This window comes from Lepisosteus oculatus, chromosome 9 (genome assembly GCF_040954835.1).
Source record: "Lepisosteus oculatus isolate fLepOcu1 chromosome 9, fLepOcu1.hap2, whole genome shotgun sequence".
Lineage (NCBI taxonomy): Eukaryota > Metazoa > Chordata > Actinopteri > Semionotiformes > Lepisosteidae > Lepisosteus > Lepisosteus oculatus.
In genome coordinates this window covers 45,889,749-45,913,028 of record NC_090704.1, presented here as the reverse complement: position 1 = coordinate 45,913,028, position 23,280 = coordinate 45,889,749, and the positions used below count along the sequence as shown (strand labels likewise).

The following is a 23,280-nucleotide window of genomic DNA, read 5'->3' as shown; positions in this document are numbered from 1 at the left end:
ACACACAGCAGAAACCTCAAAAACTATGCCCACACTCTTCTCGGTGATTAATGAAGTACTTGTAGTTTAGCAGACGGCCACAGCCCTGTGCTTAACGGGCATGCTGAGAAAACATAGAGACGAAACCTGATAAGTGGACATCCTGACAACCTGACTCACAGCTCACATTAATAGCAGCAGCTACCCGCCCATCACAGGCAGCCAGTGTGGTCATCAACTTTTCTGATATGCATCAACAGCTGTAGTCTGAACCACACTCCTCCTCACTCCATGAGGAGAGAGAGAGGAAAAGAAAACTAGGGCACTGTTTTCTGGCCACTTTTTTTTTTCCTCCCAACGAGCGACAGGGATTTGGAGTGGGCTGAAGCTGCGAGCAGAGGGGACGTGGGAGTGGAGGCTTAAGGAGAGGTCTGCAGAGTCCACAGGCAGAGCGGCGGAGGTGAGGCTGTGAGGCAAGAAAAAAAAACCCCCGCTCCAGTGAGAACCGACAAGCAGAGCCATGCTGGAGGACAAGACCACCAAGGTGAGGATAGCGTTCTTCGTCATCCTTGTCGGGATCTCCGCCATGTTCGCCGCCGTGACGACGGATCACTGGGCGGTTCTGAGCCCGCGGGTCGAGCGCCTCAACACGACGTGCGAAGCGGCTCACTTCGGACTCTGGAGGCTCTGTAAAAAGACCATCTACATGGAGGAGCCGGACCCTAGGGGCAAGGGCTGCGGGCCCATCAGTCTGCCTGGAGGTAAGACCCTTCCGTCTCTGAGCGCTCTGGGCCCCAGGCCCACCAGGGGTAACACCGAGGTGCGGGGCCGTGTGAAAGGACAGAGAGAGCGAGGGGCTCTAACCCAGCAGGGCTGCAGGGCTGCTCCAGGAGGAAGGCGCTGTTACAGCGTTAGTTTGGCAGGGTTGACAGATAAACATCTGGGCACCGCGCCTCTCCCTGTGGGTGTGCTCCTCGCGCCCCGGTCAGAGCCAGCTCGGGCGCTCAGGACCTGGAAACCTCGCTCACGCAGACAAGCGGGATCACTCACTACACCCGGAGTTCGAATTCAAATTCAAATTCCTCCAAGACCAGCTGCAGTACGTACAGTCACATACACTTTATACATAGAAGAGTTGTGGGTATTGTATATGTACATCTATCCATTAGCTTGTCTGTAGCCCAAAATGGGAAAACACTACGTTATTGAGAATACCGATCGGACGCACAGAATATTCAGATAATCACGGCAATGGCGAAAAACAGTCTTTAAAAATCAGCACTATTAATCCTTTTTAACAAAAAAAATGCTCCACGCACATTTTAATGAAACTAGTGTTCATGATTTAGACAAAACCAACATCCGTACAAACATGATTTATGCAACTTCAGCCTAACAAAAGAGCAGAGGTCTTCCCTGTTCTTCACACGTGTTGTGCTGTAACATCCCAAGAAAAGTCCTGCGATGACAACTCTGTGCCACCAGTCACAGACAAGCCAGCCCACTGGTCTGCTTGTTAGAAACTGAAACAGGCTCTTCTGCTGAAACAGCGTCTTTTTAACACAGACGGTAAGACAACTCACCACTGAGAGATTTCTGATAGAGAAGGAACCTTAATACCAGAAGAGCAGAGATTCATTTGATGCAAATCATAAAGCAACACACAACCCCAGCTCCTTTTCATCATGAACTACAAGAGTAGACATAGAAATGTTTTGCCTGAAAGATTTATTTGCAAAAGAAAAAAGAAAATGAGGCTCTTCATTGTCACAAGGGCCCCTTTAAATGCACAATTTATGTGCAGTGAACTGAAGCAAGTAATTGTCTGTGTCGGTATGTGTGTTATATGTTTGCAAAACAAGATGGCATGGTACCATGGAAGACAGAGCTCTTAAAAAGGAGCCTGTTTGTATATTTGGCTGACCTGGCTTCCAATATCTGGGTGAGATAGGAGCTGGGAGAGGTCTCTGTTTGCCTAAAAACACTATTTACAGTCACAGAGCAATAGGTCTCACTTTGCACACTTTTGTAGTAGTGCATCAAAAAAAGAATTATTGCATGAGCAATGGTAAATGTGCACCATTAACCCATCCGATTTGATTGGCAAACAATTGTCTAATAGCTTTTAAGAAAGAAAGAATGGCATTTGCTTTTCTCTCTTCTTCCCTAAGACTTAAGTCTATGGCGTTAAATGCCCCCTGGTTGAAAAAGACATGTCTTCATAAAGCAGGGTCTGTTAAAAAAGAGAAATGTGGCCTCAGTTTTTTTTTTTCATGAAGTGAAGCATTTAACCGCAGCACATATTTGGGAAAAGCTCTCTTCTGCCTCCAGCACTTACAGCACCTAGAGAAAAGCCCCCAAACCCAAGGTGGAAAGAAGAGGATCATAAGTGAATATTCAGTGAACTGTGAATATTGTGTCATTCAAAAAATGTTTAAAGATCAACCCTATGTTTCACTGTGTCTCACCTGGGCTGTTTCAAGTAAAGTTGCATTTTTTTTCTTTGAATTACTCGCATCCAGTACCTCAGCTACAACTCCACTGCAATTGCTTCCCGTTTCCCTGCTTGATAGGGCTGAGGGCTCTTCCTACAGCCGCCGCAGTGTGCCGAATCTGCAGCCGGCCAGCCCTCCCTCAGCGCAGAGCTCCCTCGCTGTGCGTTGAAAAAATGAAGTTAAAGGACATTACACGCACGAGTCTTGTGAGAGATCTGCACACAGAATCCCCTCACAAGTGGAACAGCCAAGGGCTGTGCAGAACAGCTCTGAACTCGTCGCCGCAGAGACAGAAAACCACAGACCCTCATGCTTCTGAGCGTTTCAAAGGCATCCTGCAGGTTCACAATGTGATTTTTCACAGCTTTCTAGCAAAACGGAGACTTCTGCCGTTACATGTTGTTACTAGTCCAATCCTTATCAAGCTATCCCAGTTTTGTGACCTGCTTTGCAACACATAAAAAACATAACGAAAGTCATTCAGCCCTTTTAGTTTGTTTTGGAGTGAGGACAACCTCTCTTTCTAGTGCCCTGCTTTGCCTGCTCCTTCGGTTTTTAATTTGCTTTCCGCAGTCTCCCTTCCTTTCATCGTACTCTGCCACTGGATTGTCTTTGGAGGGTTGAGAGTCTTCACTTTTCCGTTAGCGGCCTGGGGCAGCGCAGTGTGTCGGCTTGCTTAAGCTCGTTCAATGAAACAGACGCAGGGAGAAGCAGCGAGTAGAGACCGAAGAAAATGACAGTGGAACTGATTCAAAAAACCGCCCAATTTAATAAGACAGTGTTAATAAGACAAGGCAGGTGAAAAAGAACAGTTGGGGAAACAGAGAAGCTCTGCATGCTTTGTGCAAAATGTGTGCAATAGGGGTTCCTGTTTTGGAGGTTTCATTTGATGAAAACTATATATAGGCAGCAGTGTAGAATAATGGCTAGGACTCTAGACCCAGATCCAGAAAAGCTATGGGTTCAACATGTGGCGCTGTCACCCCTGAGTGAGGCACATCACTCAGATTGCTTCAGTAAAATGCGCAGCTGTATGAACGGACACAAATGTGAGTTGCTTCGGATATAATCTGGCATGAACAGCTACTGTGCATTAGTGCGTGTTCATGTATGAGCTCCCCGGGGAGCAGAACATTTCTAATCACCCAGAGATCTGGACGGGGCCAGCTGGTATGAGACCACCTTGCGTGCATGAGGCTACAGTGGGCAGGGCTGCCAGGACAGAAATAACCCAGTGCTCTCCAGCGCAGGCTGAAGTTTACTGAGGCACCTTCGCTTTATTAAAAAATAAGCAGAGGTTTTCTTGGGTGCTGTACAACAGTATTGCTTTGCTGTTGTTTTTTACCTGGTATCATAAAGACAGGACGGTTTCGAAATGTCAAAGTCCGCCTGATACAGCGCATGCAGATATCATCAGGGCACTACAGCAGTATCATGGTAGTTTTGGAGCCTAAGAGGGGTCAGGCTGTACTATTTTAGAGCTCTGCTTTTTTTAAAAATAAATCCAGTACGGGTCTATGGGCTCAATACTGACTACAAGATATAACAGCAATTTCTCCAGATGTAGCTTTTAAGGTGAAGAAATTCTGGGCATTTCACTAAAAGAACAATTTGTCAGTTCTGCGTCTGTGTAGGAACAGATGAACTTGAGAAAGGTTATCAATGAGGGGTGGACATGTGGCCAGTCTGGCATGTTTAGATGGTAATAGCTAAATGACCCAAGGATCTCATACAACTGTTTTTCAGCCTTCAATTTTGCATAAGAAACGAAGCTGAACACAAACAGACTATAAACTAGAGGTTACGGGTTTCCAGGTGAAGTGCTGAGAGAGAGGTGTGTTTGTCTCTCTTTCCGCTGGGAACGGGTTGCCTTTGGCTTGCTTGACTTCGTCCGAGCACTCCTGAGATCCCCTGTCTGCTGAAAGCGAGCATGAAGGACTACTCATTAGTAGCCAGACAGACACAGAGAAAATCTTAATTACATAAACAGTATATATGATTGCAACAACCACATTAATGTACTGTATCTGCAGAAAGGGACTTTGGTTCTTCCTCCAGCATGTGGTTGGATAATTTTAGGCTTCAGTCAATGGCCAGCTGTCCCAATAAAAAGAAGCTGCAGAGCCAAGTTTTTCCCTGAAGTTCCAAACACCAGTGAGTGACAGAGCCATGTGTGCTGGGCTCACATAGCACACATACTTCATGCAGAGCAAGGAGCCCAGCAGGGACTGCTCCCTGTCCGAGGCCCATCCAGCTCACAAACCATTAGAGAAACTAACGTTGAATCCTGTGGAGTCATTTTTTGGTGAAAGACAGTCCAGCCTGGTTCCCAGTATATCAAAAGACACACAGCAAGCACAGTGGGTAAGGACAGAAGGTGCCATCTGTTCTCCTTGTGATTAGAAAAAGAACACCCTCAAGCTCTGTCTACACCTGTTTGCCGGAGTCAAGCTGAAAGCCTTTTAGCTTTGCAGATAGTGCCAACAGGTTAAGACGTTATCATTAAACACATGGCTCCCCTGTGACAATGTTCTGCAACTTGTTTCAGAACCCTGCGCCCTCAATCCCAGCCTGGGCTGTCGCCGAGCTTGCGATTTCATTTGCATTTGACAAAACGGCACCCCAGAAGTGTGACAATTTAAAATACACACCTTTTAATTAAAAGGCATTTAACCAAGCTACTTTTTTCACCTCAACACCAACAAACTTATGAAGACACCTCGGAGTCATCTGCTTGGATAGTTCATGGGATGCTTGTTTCCTGCAGAATGCAAAAGAGATTAAAAATGTGTCTCTTGTTGACAAAAAAGAGTTTACATGGGGTCGGAAAACAGGGGTCAGGAGAAAGCCAGGCTGGGAGAGAAGCACAGAAATGGTATAATACAACAGCTTTTGTCATGTCAACAGCTACAGGATGATGCATGTCCCTTATAAGCCCAGAAGAGCCCTTTATTCTTAGAAGCAATGCCTGTCACACAGTCCCCACGTGGCTGCCTTCTGAGACTCGCTTGGTATTAGCAGAACGTGTTCCAGCTGGATGCCCAGAGAAAACCCCTCAGAATACTCCCCTCTGCACCCATTTTCCACTTCTGACTTGAAATCATTTTGCATTTGCTATGGAAATCAAAACCGAAAGCTCAGAAATAGCTGTTCCTGGGCTAATATCCATGTACACACCATACAACGGCCCCTCCTTCTTAATGTTAAATTCTTCAAGTGCTTCGCATTTCGACAGGGGACAGCATGTGAGCTCAGACATGAGGTGTGCGCACATACTGTAAGTGTAGCGAATCTTACAGTCTGAAAGGTGGCTGTGATTCCACAGTTTTCCAACAAGCATTCGCCTGTGCCGGGAGACCAGTTCTTCAGAGTATTGACTGTGCAAATCTGATGCTTGAAGGAGTGCCTGTTGTTCCAGATCAGATCAGGATGTTCACAGGCTGTTATCATCTTAAAGTACAAATTTAAAAAATACAGGCATTATCATCGATGTAACTGTAACTGCAAGAACACCTTTGGCATACATGCATTCCTTTCATGGTGTAGTCCCGTCTTGCACACTGTGTTGTACGGTTACCACATCCTGTTCTTCAAAATAGGCTTTTGATGTTGGATGGATAGACCTACTTCAGTAACGGACTGTACGGTAAAAACTAAAAAAAAAAATTACACTCAATTAATAATTAATTACTATTATCACAGAATACTAGAACTAAAATAAATGACATAATTGCATCATTAAGGACTCATACATTCTGCTCACTGTGGCACAATAAAGGATCAAATGTTGTAGATGAATTGGTCATTTTGCAATGGGATGATAAGAAAAATTGTTCTGAAAGGCCCGAGCCACACAGTATTAAACTGCAGCTTCACGACGGTCAGTGCTATACCCATCTCGTGATGAAAGCTTTCTGTCTGCCGCGGGCTGCTCTCATCTGTGCTCCTCAATGGCAAAGCTGTCGCCAAGTGTTAAGATTGGTATTTGTAACTGGGTTAAAATTTTAGATTAATCAGGAACCTATCCTGCTCTTCTGCTAACAAGCCTGCTGTGCCACACATGCCTTTCACAATGACCCCGAGTGCCACAGTTACTCAGCCTGCCAGCACGGTGCTCTCCCACGAGGACGCCAACGCCACACTCTTGTTTTCTGTGCAGTCCCACAGGGGGGTGGGAGAACAGCCACCTCACTGAGGGACTTCCCCGCTCACCCAAAGGGAAGCAGTCGTCCCAGACTCCAGATCCCGAGGCTGCAGCTCTGCCTGGCGACTGCAGCAGGTTGAAGAGAGTGTAAAAAGTGGCAGGCTAATCCTCGGAACTGACAAATGCTCGATTCAGTGGATACTAACGGGAACCCTGCAATCAGGCAGAGCATTAGAGTATCACATGCGAGTCCCCTGCCAGCTGACATTAGTAAATAGATTTCCAAGTTCAGAAGGACCACCTGTTTGTTCTGGAAATACACCCGGCGCTGGCCAGAAATGAGCGCAGTGAAAGCTTTACGGTGTCGCGGTTTCCCTTCCCAGAGGCAGCCACGCGCTTCCACACCATGCAGATGAGGTCAGCGGCCCCAGCCTGGGGCTAGTCAGGCTCATTCCGGGCACCGGCCGGTGTGAGACAGTCTGCACACTTTCAATGGGTTTCATGGTCTTGCTTCCCAGTGCTGTGATTCCGAAAGCCCTGGCGACTGTCCATGAAGCCGCAGTGCGATTGCAACACGGATCCCAGGCTCTGAACTGGCGCATGGCAGTCTACAGGCATAGAGTGTAAAGTGTCAGGTCAGGTGATTGAGCCTTGGGCACTCTGTGCTGCCCATCTTGTATTATAACCCCATTTAAAAATAGAGACAGTTTAAAAAAGGCAACAGTACCACTTGTATCAAGACAAGAATCCTAAAGGCTTTCACATTAGGCATTTGCAATGCCCCTTAAGAGCAATTCAGACATTTTAATTTTATTGCAGATGGGGAAATTACTAAATGCTTTATTCAGAATGTCCTAAAAACAAAAGGCTATCTGTTCTAATGCATGATTCTAAAAGATTTCTTCTGATAATCAGCATTTTCGTCTTTACACTTCACAACAGAATTGAGAATTGACAATTGAGGGTTTCCTTTTAGCAATCTATTCCCTGTTTCCTCTGTTTCTGTGGAAAGGCTTTAATTTCTGTCAATCTTTGACGGGTTTTTTCCTAACGGGACAAATTCATATCAACAACAGACTTTCAAATGAAAGGAAATTAACCTGGTCTTAAAATAAACACAAAAGGTCAAAGTTAATAAGCAACCCCAGTGGAACAATTGTGCCTCTCATGCGAAGCTGGCATGCCCTGTCTCTACCCTGTCTTTCACTGCAGACTGTCTGTAGATTATCTTGACTGACAGCATCCGTATCGAGATTCTAAAAAAGCGGAGTTTTAATTAAGAAATAAAACGCAACAAGACAGGCAGTACAGATGAATAATTGACCGCAGCAAGGACTGAGCTTCTCAGTTAATGAACCAACAAGGTCAATTACCTGGCCTCAACGCCTGTCTCGCAGACGTCCTCGGGACGTTTCTCCCTTCACAGCAGTGCTCAGAGAAGTTCACTGCGGCATAGCTTGGAAAAACACAAACCAGAGTGCAGCTAAGCGCAGTAACAGCATAGTAAAAGTGTAGTAAAGGATGACGGCATTTTGCCTTTCCTGAGGGAGCCCTTGGTGTACTTACCTGATATGAGGAACAACAAGAACAAAAGCACGAGAGTGACCTGATCCAAGGCAGCATGGTGGCGCAGGGGTTAGCATTGCGTTGGGTCCCTGGGCTGTTAACTGCGTGGAGTCTGGATGTTAGCATGATGCTCTGGTTGCCTCCCACAGTCCAAAAGACATACTGGAAGATTGGCTTCTGGGTTAACTGGCCCTGGTGTGAGTGTGTGTCCTGTGATGGACTGGCGTCCCATCCAGGGTGTACCCTGCCTTGCACCTGTTGCCTGCTGGGATAGGCTCCGGCCCCCCCCAGGACGCTCCACTCGACAAAGTGGTTAGGAAAGGGAGGGATGGATGACCTTCGAAAGAGTCCACAGTCTTCAAGGTTGGGGGCTCTGGCCTCTCGTCTTACCCGTCTTTATCCAGCCAGAGCAAGACATTTGCATTCTTATCACTGCAGGGCTTGAGCTGCTGTTTCTGCTGATGGAGAGGAAGTGGTGGCTTGTGCATCAGACACTGGGCTGGTGCTCATTGCCTGCTGCCCGTGCTCCTGCAGAGCAGCACAGTCCCCTGAAGCCAGAATCACCGAAAAGAAGGGTGCACTCATCCCTCTCCGTTTCATCTCCCATCCTGTGTTTTTTTACTTTTAATTCATTTTCTACTCCTTCTCACTTCATTCAGAAAGTAACCAAGGATGGAAAATAAATACATTTTATTTCTTGAAATCGGTGCTTCACATCCTGATTTCAGGTTCAGATATGCACGATTTTTCTTGTTTTGTTCTACTATTACTATTTTCTTCAGAAATCTGTCTTTTCAATCAGGAATGTACCTAGATACAAAGCATGTGACATCACGAGATTTTAATAAAGCTCATCAGACAGGTGTGTCAGATATTTCCCCAGTTGTTTGACGATCTGCTGCTTTTCCAGAGCCTTTAAAAAGGAAATCTGAAGAGAAGCAGTAGTCCAGACATTTATTTAGCCATCAAGTAGGGTTGTGGCCAGCGCGAGGGGATTTTGTGTAATGACGGGAAAGGTTGTGTTTCTATTTGTTGTGAAACATTGAATAAAAAATCACAGTCTTTAAAAAAAAAAAATAAGAGAGAATGACAGGAGGGACCCGGAGAGATCGTGCTAGGGGAGAGGAAATGGTCGGCGTGTCACCCTGCAGACCGTCTGTCGGACCGAGCCACAGGCGGTTACCGACACAGAGCCACGAAGACGGCCCCACGCAGCTTGATTTTTGACCTGCCCTCAGGGATCATGTGGAGTCATGCGTTTAGTAATAAAAAGCCTATTCCTGTTTTGCTTGTAGAAAAACAGACACGAACACGATGACATTTATACCCTCTCAAAATAATCGTTTAAAAATAATTTGTATGTTCAACATCAGGCGGAATGAACTCCTCTCCCCTCCTCATCCCTATTCCATATCTGATAACGCAGTGAAAAGCCAGTTGCTAAGTAACCTTTTTTTATGATAGAAATCCACAGATTTCGCTTTCCTGCTCTTAAGCGTCTCTACAGTTAGATTGCGATGCCCGGACATCCGAAGTCACACGCCGTGTTTTGCGAATCTACAGTAGGATATGAAGTGAAAAGGCAGGCTCTGTTGATTGGCGAGTCAGCGGTCACTCCGGCAGTCCTCCGTAAAAGGACACTTCTCGTTTTCACTCGTTTGTTCTAAGGTGCTTCAAGGCACTTCGTAAACTTGAGATCTGCCTGAAAGGTTTGAAATTAAATTCAACATAGGAGAGATGGGCGAGGCAGCGAGATACAACACAACAGAAAAGAGCGTGTTGTGGTTCTGCGCTGCTTAATTCACTAATTCACTAGACCCCTGCCCCGGATTGGAAGGGGATAAGCATATCACTCCTCTAGGACTGTCGGGGGTAAAATAATTCCACGCCTCGCAGGCAGTGTAGATTTTTCCAAAGCCTTTTCTTAAAATTAAATATCAGCATGTTGGTCTCTGAAATGCTCTTTCGTAAGCCGCACTGCCTGCCGAATACTTCACCGAGTCTTAGATTTGTTCTTGCTTTCTGCAGCAGAAAAACGGATTAGGAGCATCTCGTTGAGGCCTCCCTCACTCGGTAGCTGAAGGCTGGAGCGGCTGAGCCGGGCTGACAGGGAGCGCTGCTCTGACAGCCTCGGTCGCCGTGAATGCGCTCGACATCTGGGCGAGGCAGATCTGCAGGGAGACCAGGCGAGAATTACGGCTTTCTAGAAACCGACTGAAGCTGCTAAACCGCTTTCTCCGCGACGGGGAATAAAATCTCAGGAGGTGTCGGATTCAGCAGAGGAAGGGCAAAACAGGAAAAAAAAAGTGGTTGAGACTGTGATGACTAGGCACCACAGAGTCACTGTACTGTATGGCAGCATTCAAGCTAATCAGACTTCATTCACTGGACAGCAAGCTTAGGGGCTAGTTTCTATCCAGAAATAATATCCACAGGCTGTCAGGGTGCAGACCTGCCTCTTCTCACAGAGGTGGGGGTGGATACAGTGTGGGCCCCCCAAAATCAGTACACAGCTGAGAGAAAATCCTGCTTCTTCCCACAACAGAGAGATAAGCTTCTGCACCTCTTCTGTGATATACTGTATACACGTCCTCACCCTCACCAGCAAACCACAAGGAATTCCAGCATAATACATTCAGAACACAGCTCCGTCGCGGGGAGGGCGAGGGGACTGCAAGGCGACCTGCTGCCATTGAAGGCCTATATATTTGTAATTAGAGACAATGGGTGATAATTAGTCAATAAATTATAGTATTGGTAGTGGATAAGTCCACATTCTTACATTAGGCTCAACTTGCAGCAGGCCTGGGTGTATAAAGCGCTTTCATGGTTTTAGTGGCGGCTGGCTTTTGGAAACAATCTGGAATGTCTGGCAGCATCATCCTACTTGAGCTTTCACGCATTCAGATCCCCTGACACACTACCCTTCAGTGTGGGGTCTGTCACAGCTGTGGTGTGTTGGGATGCAGTATGATGTTTTGTCGGTCTTTAGCAAGTATTCCCACGTAGCCAACCAAGATAGGGACGGAAGCAGTTGAGTGTCGGGCTCAGGCTCACCTCGGGTCTCCGCAGGGGTTATCCTATCCCTGTTTCTGCACCTGCCTTCGTGTTTGCTGACGCTGCTCCTAGCATTGCCATCCGTTTTTATCCACAGGCTGAAAGCTGTAAATACGGAAAATCACGCTGAAATCAGTGCTGGTTCAATCAGTGTTTCATCATCATGAAAGTGTCCATTTCATTTAGAATCTAGCAAGTCAGTTTAATAGAAACTATACCCCGCGGCACACTTCACTAGTGCATTGCAGACTTTGCCATGTTTATGATATTTCTCTTTCCTTGAGCTTGCTTTTACCTTGTTTCCACTCTGCACTACTCTGCTGTTACCACAGTACACTACCCGACCTTTGGGCAAATCCACAGTTTGTGCACACAATCCCAGTTTATAGCTGCGACCTGCTTCACTAATCACACAACAACGGCTGTAACAGCACCTTCTCCTTCACACTTCAGAGCAAGAATCCATTTGCACTTTTGTGCTTGTTCATCAAAGGTGCCCAATATTAAACAAAATGAAAAAAAGCAGGACTCGTGCTAAACTTGCTGGGCAGAGCAGACGGGTGGTCTGCTTGATGAGGAACAATTCCATGAACATGGTGTTCCAATTTCCACCTAATAAGAAAGAAGTCTATTGTATTTAAAATACATGTCAAACTACAAACTGACCTGATAGATTCAGAAATGCACACACCACCAGAGCTCCACACCATCCTTCCAGTCCAGTCAGGAGACGACTCACGGGCAGGATGACTTTCTAGGAAAATTCTCTTCGGAAGTCAAAGCCAGGACCTCACAAGACACCTCAAGGATGAGCAGATTGGACACGACACCAGAACAGGGCTTCTGTCTGCCTTTCTCTCATGCTCTCACAGACTCGGGGGCGTAAAAAATGAAAGGTGTTGCTGTTGAGACACAAAAATGTAATACTCATTGAAGATTTTCTCCCAATTACCAGCTGTACACCCCCTTACTCAGAGAGAACAGGAAAAGCTGCCTTCAGACTTTATAGTGTTACACTTCTCATTTTCACAGTATGCTCATCCCCAATTTTGTATGTGGTTTTAGCATTTTCCCCTAAATGAATATAATTTTTTTCTGAACTGATATTCCTTTTGGTGTCATTTGACATTAAAAACATAAAGAAGAAAAACTACTTTGAAGAATAACGTTTCCCCCACCCGTCAATCTTCCTGCTTCAGTGCAATTCCTTCAGTGTGTGAAGTTCCTCTGAATCAAGTCTTCCTAGGCTTGTTATCCTTTCCCTTCAATGATGTTTTATTCATTAGTTTGTACTCTAATTGCATGGTCTGATTTTTTTCAGCGCAAAAGACTCATGCCCTAGTCAAACTATGCAATGCAGAAATATGTATTCTCAGGAACCACCTTATCCATCTTCTAACTGCTTAATCCAATTAAGGGTTGCAGGGGAGCCGGAGAAACAGACACAAGACAGGGTACACCCTGGACAGGACACTAGCCCATCACAGGGCACACATACTGTAGATACAGACACACACTCTCACCAGTACCAATTTCCCACCAGCATGTCTTTAGACTGAGGAAATCCACACAAACACAGGGAGAACATACAAAGACCTTGCAGTACTCCTGTGCTGCACAAGAACCATATTAGCTTTTTCTTACTTTAAAATTTGACCTGTTACAAAGGAACACAAGAAAGCCATGCTTGTTCTCTACCGTTACTTGCTCTGTTCTTTGAACATCACCTCCTTCATGAACTGACCAGGCCTGTTCTCTCTCAGAGACGCTGTGCAATGAACTTGCCGGAAATCGTGCTGCCTCTCCTCTCTCCCCTATGAGTACAGTCTCTGGGGCGGGGGGGAGTCTCTGAAGGGGAGAATGTGATTGTGGAGAAGCGTTCTGCTCTGGGTTAACATGAATATTTGCATAGCAAAGCACTGAAGCTGGAGAGAGGCTGATGATCTTAGCTTTTATCTTGGAGCTGTAAAATGAAAAGTCAGTACAAGAACGTTAATGAAGCCTCATTGCTTGAATGTGCTAATGACCACGAAGGAATGGCCATCTAAACATAAATCTCTATAAAAGAAGGAATTTTAAGATCAAGATCTCAAGTCTTCTCTTTTTTATCCATATTGAATCAAATTTCTACAAAAACTGCCAATAAGAAATGTGTTTGTATTATAATTATTGTTATTATTGTAACTCTTTGCCAAAAGCTTCACAGAATGGTAAAACATATTTGCATGGCAAAACTCTGCACATGGATATGAAATTTTATGGATTTTTTTTTATTCTCTCCTACAGCCCAGAACTGCTCTTATTTCAAACACTTCACTTCTGGAGAGGAAGCTGAGCTATTTGAAGTTAAAACTCAAAAAGGTAAGCACACTTCATTTAAAACCTAGCCGTCCAAGACCCTCTCTGGATGATCACTGGTCGTGTGTACACCTGCTTCTGAATTGGGAATAAAGCCCATACAGTTGTACTAAAAATGCATTACAGCAGCTTTTCCACTAGAGCTACTGGAAAATACTCACCAGGGGAGGTCAGTTTCTGGAGAAGGGATGCAATTCCCCGAATTTAAGGTTTTCAGCGGCAAGTAAATTACATTAGACAAAGACACACAACAAGGACAGAACTTTTTAAACGATTGGAGCTGGATTCATCTTCCTGTCTCCAATGATGCAGTAAAAGCACATAAGGAAATATTTACTGCTTCATGCAGCAGTATATACATTTATTTTTTAAACCTGGCGCCAATTTAAAAAGGAACGAAAACCTGGCAGGCATTTTTAATTTTAATTTCTCAATTCCAGGACTGTTCTGGGTCTGCCATGTGACTAGGAGGTCACTGGGTCGAGAGCCTTTTGAGAAGGCGTGGCTGTGTTGTCTAACACTGTGCCAGCACTCCTGTTGTGTATTACTGCACACCTAGTTCATGCCTGCTATTCTGACCGGTCAGAATGAGTCATCTGGCCAGTGCAGTTGTGGAAGAGTGAGCGTGGACTGAGGAAAGCAGTGGCTTGCAGGTGAATGGGAAAGCCTTGTATTGTATAGAGGTGGCAGTCCTATCAAAAGAAAGGTAACATAGGTTAGATGTCAAAGTTGCTCATTCTATAACTAGCTGGCTAAAAAAAGCTGTCATGCGACTAATAATTCCTTCAGTTTTGATGTCTTACCACATCGGACAATACCAACAATTGAAGACAAAGATCATATCCATTATGAACCTACATGGGCTCTGAAGGATTATACAAGAGGCCTAACCTCCTGTGCTGCAAGTCAGGTACAGAATAATGATGTCTGACAACTGAACCCTCTGCCCTGCCATCTTTTAATCCCAGTATTCACCATTCACAGATTCCCACCTGCCTGGGTGTGCAACTTACATATGAAGCGAATACCAGGCATGTTTGCCGACATGCCATGAAGCCCAACAGTCTAACTCTGGGTGTTGTCATCCATTCCATGCAAATACTGTCTGTCAGAACCGTTGCTGTCATATCAGATTCAGCTGAGGGTGTCATCTTCATGGGTACCATCGCCCAAGCAGCTTGATCTCAATCAACTAAAAACATTTGGTCTTGTTTAACACTCCTTTCAAGACTGGTCTGCCACCTACCCAGCACTCAGACACATTCATTCATTCACATCCAGGAGTCCAGTGGTACCTTACGCTGCTTTGAGAGAAACGCAACACAGATGGTACAAGTTTAGTTGACAATTTCATCGACACACGTCAGTGTTCATCAGAGGAGCTGCGTTTTTAGTGTCCCTTATGTTTAATGCTTTTCTAAGGGTCGAGCACAACCTGAGTGTCACCCCGCCTTTCTGTACAAGTCCCTGGGGAGGTCTGGGAAGCTGGGGGGGGCCTGTGTAGAGCTCTGGTAGGACATCCTGAGAACTGGACCACGCGTCTGAAAGCCTGCCAGAGTCGAATAAAGACAAAGTGACAGGTGATGGGTGGCCATATTAACCTGAGCGGAATTCCCATGGGCTCGTCGTTTCTGTGTTTATGCTCCTTAGACATGGGCAGCTGAACAAACACAATTACTGCAATCATTAAATTAGCACACACCTGGGCCGACAAAAGCCCAGAACCGGAATGAATATCGAGCAAAAAATAAGGATATAGCCTTTCTAAACCACAGCTCTCCCCCAGTAGGACACAGGCGTCAGAACGAGAGATAAGCTAGCCTTCGAGAAAGCGCAGGCATTGGATTTGTGTTTTTTTTAACCGTCACATGGCCGGGCAAGATGCGACCTCTGCACTCTGCTGCCATCTCCAGCAGGCAGGGGATACCCTGAAAGTCACCCCGTTTCCCTTCTGGCCTCTGCTGCACCTTAAGAAGACAAACGATCAAAGGCTGCAGAACACTATCTCTGTGGCTACCGGGATTTTTTCCCTTGCAGCGCGTCAAAGCAGCTTAAAAACTGAAAGTAATCCGGTCTTTTGTTCTCAAAGCCTCTGCTCTTCCTTTCCCATTCCTGCGCGAATGTGACACACGCGGCCCGTTGTGGATTAGCGCGACAGGAGATGGCAGGAACGCTTCACACCTCACCGCTCTGCTGTTGCTTCCCGTTCGGCACCTGACGGACCGCTTTTTCTAGAAACAACGCTGAGCTGTCAGGGTGCTAGAAGTGTCCAGCCCTGCCCTGTGATCTGTTCTGTGCCTTCTGGAAATGCCCCACACTCCAAACAACTCACAGCCACCGAGTACCTATCAAACTGTTTGCTTTCTTGTTGATTGTTTAGTTTTATTCTTGAATTTGAGCAGTTTCAGTGTAAGTATTGAGTTAGTACCTTAATAACAAAGCATCTTGATTTATTTAAGTCACTAGCTTGCTTTTACGACTTGCTGGAATGAATGAGTGTTCAATTAACTTGTACGAGGAATCACTGACAAATAATTGCAGCTTAACAGACGTTATTTACACACTGAATAGGCTTGTTTCAGGTACGGAGAGACATTGTGTGTCGCTGAGACAGTGCCACATGTGTTTTACATCTACTGTACAAAGACGTTAGATTGCAGACGCTAGCTTCCATTCTCAATCAACAGCGATTACAGGAACTGTAAAATTTCCTTTTTATTTTAGCGTAGTGATCTTTAAATCTGAGTGTAGAATTTAATGCCTTTTGACTGATGTCTGATGAACAGATACATGTGTTTGCAGTTGCCTTTTCCATTAAAAAGCTGATGTTTTGTTAGAAACAGTAGTAAAAAAAATATTGCTGCATATTGCACTCTACCTCTGCAGCAGGATATTTTTTGCACTCCTTAAAAGACAAGCTAATGGCTTGGACAACTGGACTGTTTGTAAATAATTGCCATCATTGTCCAAAATTGCCTGTCTAATCCACTCACTGTGGAGTGGGCAGTTTTCCCACAGGGAAGATGAGGGCATTTGGCTCCTGCATTTTGTGGTACAGTCTGCATTAATAACAGCAATTTATTACAAGCACATTAAATTGTCACACCAATCAAGATGTCATAATAAGACTCTTAGATCACTGCAGATACTCAGGACAAAAGGACCTGTCATGGAAAAAATCAATAAGAATAATAACAGTAATGTTAATCATACCAGAATAATGCAAGTCAAGCCATGATAAAAACACATTGATAAGCATATTGTAAGGGTGCTTGCTCTTTCTAATTGCAGGTTTGTTTTGCGTACATGTATAGTTTTTTACCAGTTTATTCAGCGTGGTTCTCATTTGTCTTTTATCTTTTTCAACCCTTTGTCAAGCCTATACTCCCATACGCTCTCCAAGTCCCTATAGAAGCATAGGAGCAATGAGAACTCCTTGGTGCCGCCCCTTGAGCCTCACTGTGTGTTTGAGTGTCTCAGAGAGGATTCCCTGGCTTCTGAAAACACTCTCGCTAAGCGCTCTGCTTCGGTAGTGGTGTGGAAAGAATCTTTACACATGTGGGGATTATTTCTGGCCACTGTGAGATGTTGAAATATGAGATTGTTTAGAACAGACTTTATGTCACATTGCATAGCTTGCTTGAGGACTAAGAATAGTTCGAATAATAGAATAATAATATTGTCCATCCATTAGGGTTATCAGGACGCTGCTCATTCCTAGTAATGGTTGCAACCAACTAGATCCTACAGCAGAACCAAAGGGCACAAGGCATATATATAGTATATACAATTCTGAACTCTATTTAGAATGAATTGCATGTTCTTGCAATGGTGACCCATTGGCCCTCACAGTGCGTATGCACACACACACAGAGGCAATTTAGAGACACCAATTAACCAGCATGTCTTCGACGGATGGATGGAAACCGGAGCATCCAGTGAAAACTCACATTTGCAGGTGGAGAACATGCAGACAGAATGTGCCTCAGCCTGGGATCAAACACAGGTCCCGGGAACCGTGAGGCAGCAGTATTTACCACCATGCAAGAAACATGCAACTCATTCCAAGTGCGATTCAAAACCATATGCATATATAGAATGTCACACCATGGTACATACTATAGTAATAGACAAAACAACCCATCCCAAACACACATAAAAACATAAACAAAACACAGCTTTGTTCTTAATACTGTAAATCTTCCACACTTACTGTCACAATACAGTCGTTCTTTATTACAAGACCTAGTTCACGTCACAGCTCATCTCAGCTGGACTCTGCCCTGTGGCACTAGGAGCAGCTGGGTGGAGTGGGAGGCCTGATCCCCACTCAGTCCCTGCGCTTCAGGGACTTGAGCCCTGCAAGACACCCCCTGCTGGACGTAACTGCACCCGTCAGGCAGCGAGCTGAGTCGGGCCCGTCCACCCATTTCAATTCAGTTCCGTTCACATGAGGAGAAACGGAATTGGCTTTGTTTTGGGGGCGAGCGCTATTTCAAAAAACTTCACAATCATCTGTGTCAGGTCACAGGGCAATAGTTACATTGCCGCAGAAGTGCAACCAAGTTTAAGGAAAGCACACGCAACCCAACACTAAGAGTCTATTGCAGAGAGGGTCAGAGAGACATTTTATGCAAACCTAATAAAGCTGAAAAAATGTAAATATTTGAGAAAAAACAGCAATTGAAATGATCAATCTTGAACACTAGGAAACATTTAAATGCGTGTTGAAGCAGTTTGGAAAAGGCAGTGAGTTCATAAAAAGGTGGGCAAAACTTAAAACTCTACCCCCGTCTTTGTCTTTAGAGTATAGCATATCTGCTGCAGCCATCTCGATCATCAGTGTGGGATTCATGATTCTGGGAACCATCTGCATCCTGATTTCCTTTAAGAAAGGCATGGACTATCTCCTGAAGCCTGCCGGCATGTTCTTCACATTTGCAGGTAAGGAAAAAAAGGAGAGGCTCCTTAAAAATGGCAGTAGGTTTTGCAATTGTCTTTCAACATGAATAAGTTTGTACAGAACCACAGGGGCTTCTTGGAGCACTGAGGCTCAGGAAGCACAAGCACAGAGATACGGTCTGGGTGGTATAAGGCCAGAAGGCCCCTTTTGCTCTGTGGCGATCTCCTCCCAGACAGACCATTTCCAGACATATGTCACCAACCCTTAATAATCTCATTTACCTTAATTATTTAAAAGACCCATAACTGTATATGGACTCTGCTGCTGCCGGTCTCTTCCGTGTTGAAGGATTAGCTGGAGCGCAGAAGAGTCAAGGGTACTGATTCAGTCCTCCTGTTTCAGGACTCTTTCTGCTGAGCACTTCCTTTCCTGGCCCAGCTATCAGCTCAATTAGTCAAGACTAGCTTGATCTTCAGCCACCGACTGGCAGCTCGAACAAACTCTGCAGGCATGTGGCTCTCCAAAGCCACAGCTAGACTCTACCCACCTTCAAAGAAACAAAAGGAAACCCTTACAAAGGTGTGAGGTTCCTTGTACAGCACTAACAATACTGCTTGTGCAGGCTGAGAACAATTTCTCTTTTGAAGCAAGTCACCATCCCCTATACTGGGAGAGCTCTGACTTGTAGTCTCTATATGACTCTCTTAATCCCTGGAGCAGCTGGGAAAAGTGGTCATTTAAGCCCAATAAATCGAGAAACACTAAAAGAGCCCTTCCAGGCTGTCCACACTGCTGTGCAGTGAGTGTATCCTGTCCATACAGAAGAAGAGGAGGGCCTCCATTCGCCTCCTTTCGCCCAGCTCCCCAGGCACTCCTGGGACAGGGACGGGATGGGCCGTGCAGCCGGCTCAGGGAGCACGGATTCCGAGCAGGACGAAGTGCTTCGGCAGCGATCTGTAGCAGCGCAGTGCCAGAACAGCCTTGTCAATAATTTGGCAGGAACCCGCAGGCAGAGAGGGCTCTGACAAGCGCGGCTCTCGCAATCACACGAGCGCGCAGAGCGCCCCCAGGGCCTCTGGCTGCGGCTCAGCGGTAGGACCGCTGAGCTTCGCTTGGGATCGGGCGGAAAGAAGGGATAGCCGGAGGGAGATTCCTGGGCTCTGACAGCACACTTCAGCTCCCTCCGCCTGAGTCAGAGAGCTTCCTTCTGGCCTGACTTTGCACTCCTACAGAATCACTGGCTCTCATTCCATCTGAGTACTCTGTTGCCCTAATTAAACACATTATTTTACTTAGTTTACTTAATTAGTCAACATTTCAATGTTTCTTCCAAGGCTTTGCCAACAGATACAGTAAGCGAAGGATGCCTTGAAAACCGGGAACGCTGCACGCGCTAAGAAAATGGAACATATCCAGAAATCAAATTTATATCATGAACGACTAATACTTTAATAATTAATACTTATCATAGTTAATGATATCTTTTTATATCTGCAGTTGCATCCACAGAGAAAATAAGCAATCAGAAGGTAAAGAAATAAACGTTCAGTGTGCAAAGGGTCTCAAAGAGAGAGGGGGATAATTATGGGCGAGAATATTAATTAGCCCTTGCAGTATCACAGCCATCTGTCCACCTCCCAAGATCATCTCCCTCATTCGAGATTTCACGCCGAGTTTTTATCCGTGTCAAACCCGCCGCAGACACCGGGAGTCTGGGCGTGCCCCTGCGCTCTCGAGAACAAGCCACGCACACGCGTCTGTCTCGTCTCCGCAGGCCTGTGCACCATCATCTCCGTGGAGGTGATGCGCCAGTCCGTGAAGCGCATGATCGCCAGCGACGAGACCATCTGGATCGACTACTACTACTCCTGGTCCTTCGCCTGCGCCTGCGCCGCCTTCGTCCTCCTCTTCCTCAGCGGCATCGCGCTGCTGCTCATCTCCATGCCGCAGATGCCGCGGAACCCCTGGGAGACCTGCATGGACGCGGAGCCCGAGCCCATCGAGTAGAACCCCGGCCGGGGCGCCGGCACCGACACCGACACCCGCTTTCAGAAGAGTAGTAGAACCATCAGCCCGAATCCCAACGCATGTCAGTCAGGAAGAGGCGGAGAAGGGTCAAGTGTTTCTCAAACTCGAGAAATGCTCCACATTTCGCTTGGCCGGATGTTACACTTTGTAAGCGTTGAACTTGTATGAGTTGTTTTGTTTTTTTGTACATCCATTTATAATGAAAACGAGCTTTTTTTTTCTTGTTCTTCTTCTCGTGATTAAAGTGTGCTTATAAGTATCGCGCTCGAACAGCAATCCACCTGACCGCTTCACAGGTGATTGGTGTTCAGATGTTGTGTGCGCAATCCTTAAATTACACAAGTACAGTAAGGGCTCAGTGAAATTGCGATGTAGGCCCACCTACAGAGGGGCCGGGAATGATGTTATGTACTGCAGAGTCACAGGGAAAACCAATGTCTTTCCCCACAGTTGTGTTTTTCAGAAAGGTCTCTTGATACCTTCGGCAAAATTGTCTTAAGAACTTCAGAATGGTGGCAAGCGACAGGAGGCCATGTGGTTCGTCTCGCCTCTTTGGTAATTAATAGTTAATAGATCCCAGGATCTCCTCTACCTGATTCTTTGAAGAAGCCAGGGTATCGGCTTCAACAGCACGGCTGGGGGAGCTTGTTCCACACTCCCACCACCCTTTGCGTGAAGCAGTGTCTTCTGGTCTCGGTCATACCCCTAGAAAGAGCACCTACTGTATAACGTCCCATTTCAAAGTTAAACCAAATCAGTGCAGTAAGCCCCAGCAAAAACACCGTAAAGATGGCACCGTGGTGAACAACAGCACTGAGAGGAACGCCAGGGATTCATCCAGGGGAAACGCGAACCGCTCGCAGCTGTGAGCTGTACACTGTGGGAAGCGCCGGCGGCCAGGAAGATCGCCGTGCGCGTCTGTCCTCGGTTTCGCCTCTAAATCAGTGAATTCGCCGAGGTTCACAGTGAGTTGGGTTTTCACGCATTTGAAAGGACGGGGTGCTGTGGCAGGAAAACGCTGGGTTCGGCTGTACAGCACGTGTGTGAGCCCTGGTGCCGAACCCGCATCCCAGGCAGGGGCGCCGGGGTTTTGTTGGACGGTGTTGGGTTGAATGCTAATGACTGCCACACTGAAGATCTGTAAGGCTGGTTTGGACGCAGTTCAGTATCTGCAGGTGCAGATATATTTGGCAGGCGTTTCGGTGGCTTCTAAAAGTTTCTTTTTCAGAAGGAACAAGTAGGCATAATTTCCCCCCTCTTTCCGCGTGAGAAGGGATTACACAATTTGCGGCCAATTCCATTCGCTATTAACACCAGGATTCAGTGAATGCGTTTTTTTTTACTATTTTAAAGACGTTCTTTGTAAGTCCTTCGTACATAACAAAAAACGATCAATCCATCTGGTTTTAAATTTTGTCCCTCGGTTGAAAAACGAATAAAAAAACAGTGCATAACAAAACTAAAGGTTTGTGATTTCTTACAATCGCTGCACTACACAGTTGCGTGTCGGTGTTCTTCATTGCAACTCTAATTCTCTTTCATTCCGATCACTGACGGAACCACCATCTGTAACAGTCTTCCAGCTCTGACAGAAATGTGTATAAACAGTCTTTAACTGTGAAATCTAAGTGGCGTAATGTGTTTAAGGACTAAGGTTTTTTTTTTTCTTATGTTTTGTCTTCCCTGGCTCAGCAGTTTTACTTGGGAATATTCAGGTATTCACCTGACGTGAGGTGCCTCTATATCCTCACGCTATCCTTGGAAGGGAGATCCGAATTTCGTGTCGTTTTAGGAAGCCCTTCCGACTTCAGACTTTAATGTTACAACTGACAGGAAACGGCAAGGCTAAAGAAAACAGCTGACAACTATTTCCACAACTACTTTCCCCCTTATGCTGTAGTACAAAGGCCTGTCATAACTACTGGAGACAAAAAGACCTGCTGTGGATGTTTAGCGCGTGTATTCATCTCAAACGGAAAAGTGACAAAAATGACGCTGCTCTATGTATTTTTAAATAAAAACACAGAACACCGAATCATTTGCCTGCACTCTTCGATTGTTTGAAAACAGAACCCCCACAGACAATCGTATGAAAGCCAACTCCTGAGAAATAAGCATAAAAAAGATGTAATATGTATTGCTCGTCCGTAGACTGTGCATTAATGACATCTGTTTTTAAACCGCAAGTAATCGTCCATCAAGCCATTTTCTAATCCGGTTTGTCCAGTACGGGGTCCCGGGGGATCCGGAGGTAAATAACCACACGAGCCCCCGTTATTTCGGGTGATTCGGTTCACTCACCGCCACGACGAACTCGCGGTAAGGGGGCAAATAAACACGAGGCTCGCAGAGGGCGACTTGTGCCTCTTGCAGAATTCGGCTACGCCGCAAAATAAGCCTGTGGCAATATTTAAGTAAAAAGAGGAAAGGGGGGGGGGAACGGAGCGGTGACGGGGCTAGTTTGGAAAGCGCTTGAACTGTCTCCGTGTTTGAGAGCCGCGGTTCTCCACCGAGCGCCGCAGCGCTGACCGGCCCGGTCCGTGTCCCTTTCCGTTCACTTCATACTCCGAGGACCGCAGGGAAGGAAGGCGATTCTCAGCGCTCGTCGGCGCCTGTTGCAATCTTAGATGATCAGCAACAGCCAGTTTGGTGAAGCCCGGGTGCCCCCAGTGAGTTAATGGCAATTTCAGACGCGCCGGCGAGGTTGGTCAGGGAGCCACTCCGGTGAGCACACACCTGCTGCGCCCCTG

At 46.0% G+C, this 23,280-nt stretch overlaps 1 protein-coding gene across 1 annotated transcript; it reads left to right on the top strand.

The window, feature by feature from the left end:
• The first annotated feature begins 243 nt into the window (after positions 1–243).
• cacng1b (calcium channel, voltage-dependent, gamma subunit 1b) lies at positions 244–22,565 on the top strand. The gene is made up of 4 exons (XM_006635213.3): positions 244–740; positions 13,528–13,602; positions 18,406–18,543; positions 20,277–22,565. Exons 1-4 carry the CDS (start codon positions 500–502, stop codon positions 20,507–20,509), a joined length of 687 nt encoding a protein of 228 aa, XP_006635276.1. The 5' UTR covers positions 244–499; the 3' UTR covers positions 20,510–22,565.
• Positions 22,566–23,280: the final 715 nt, after the last annotated feature.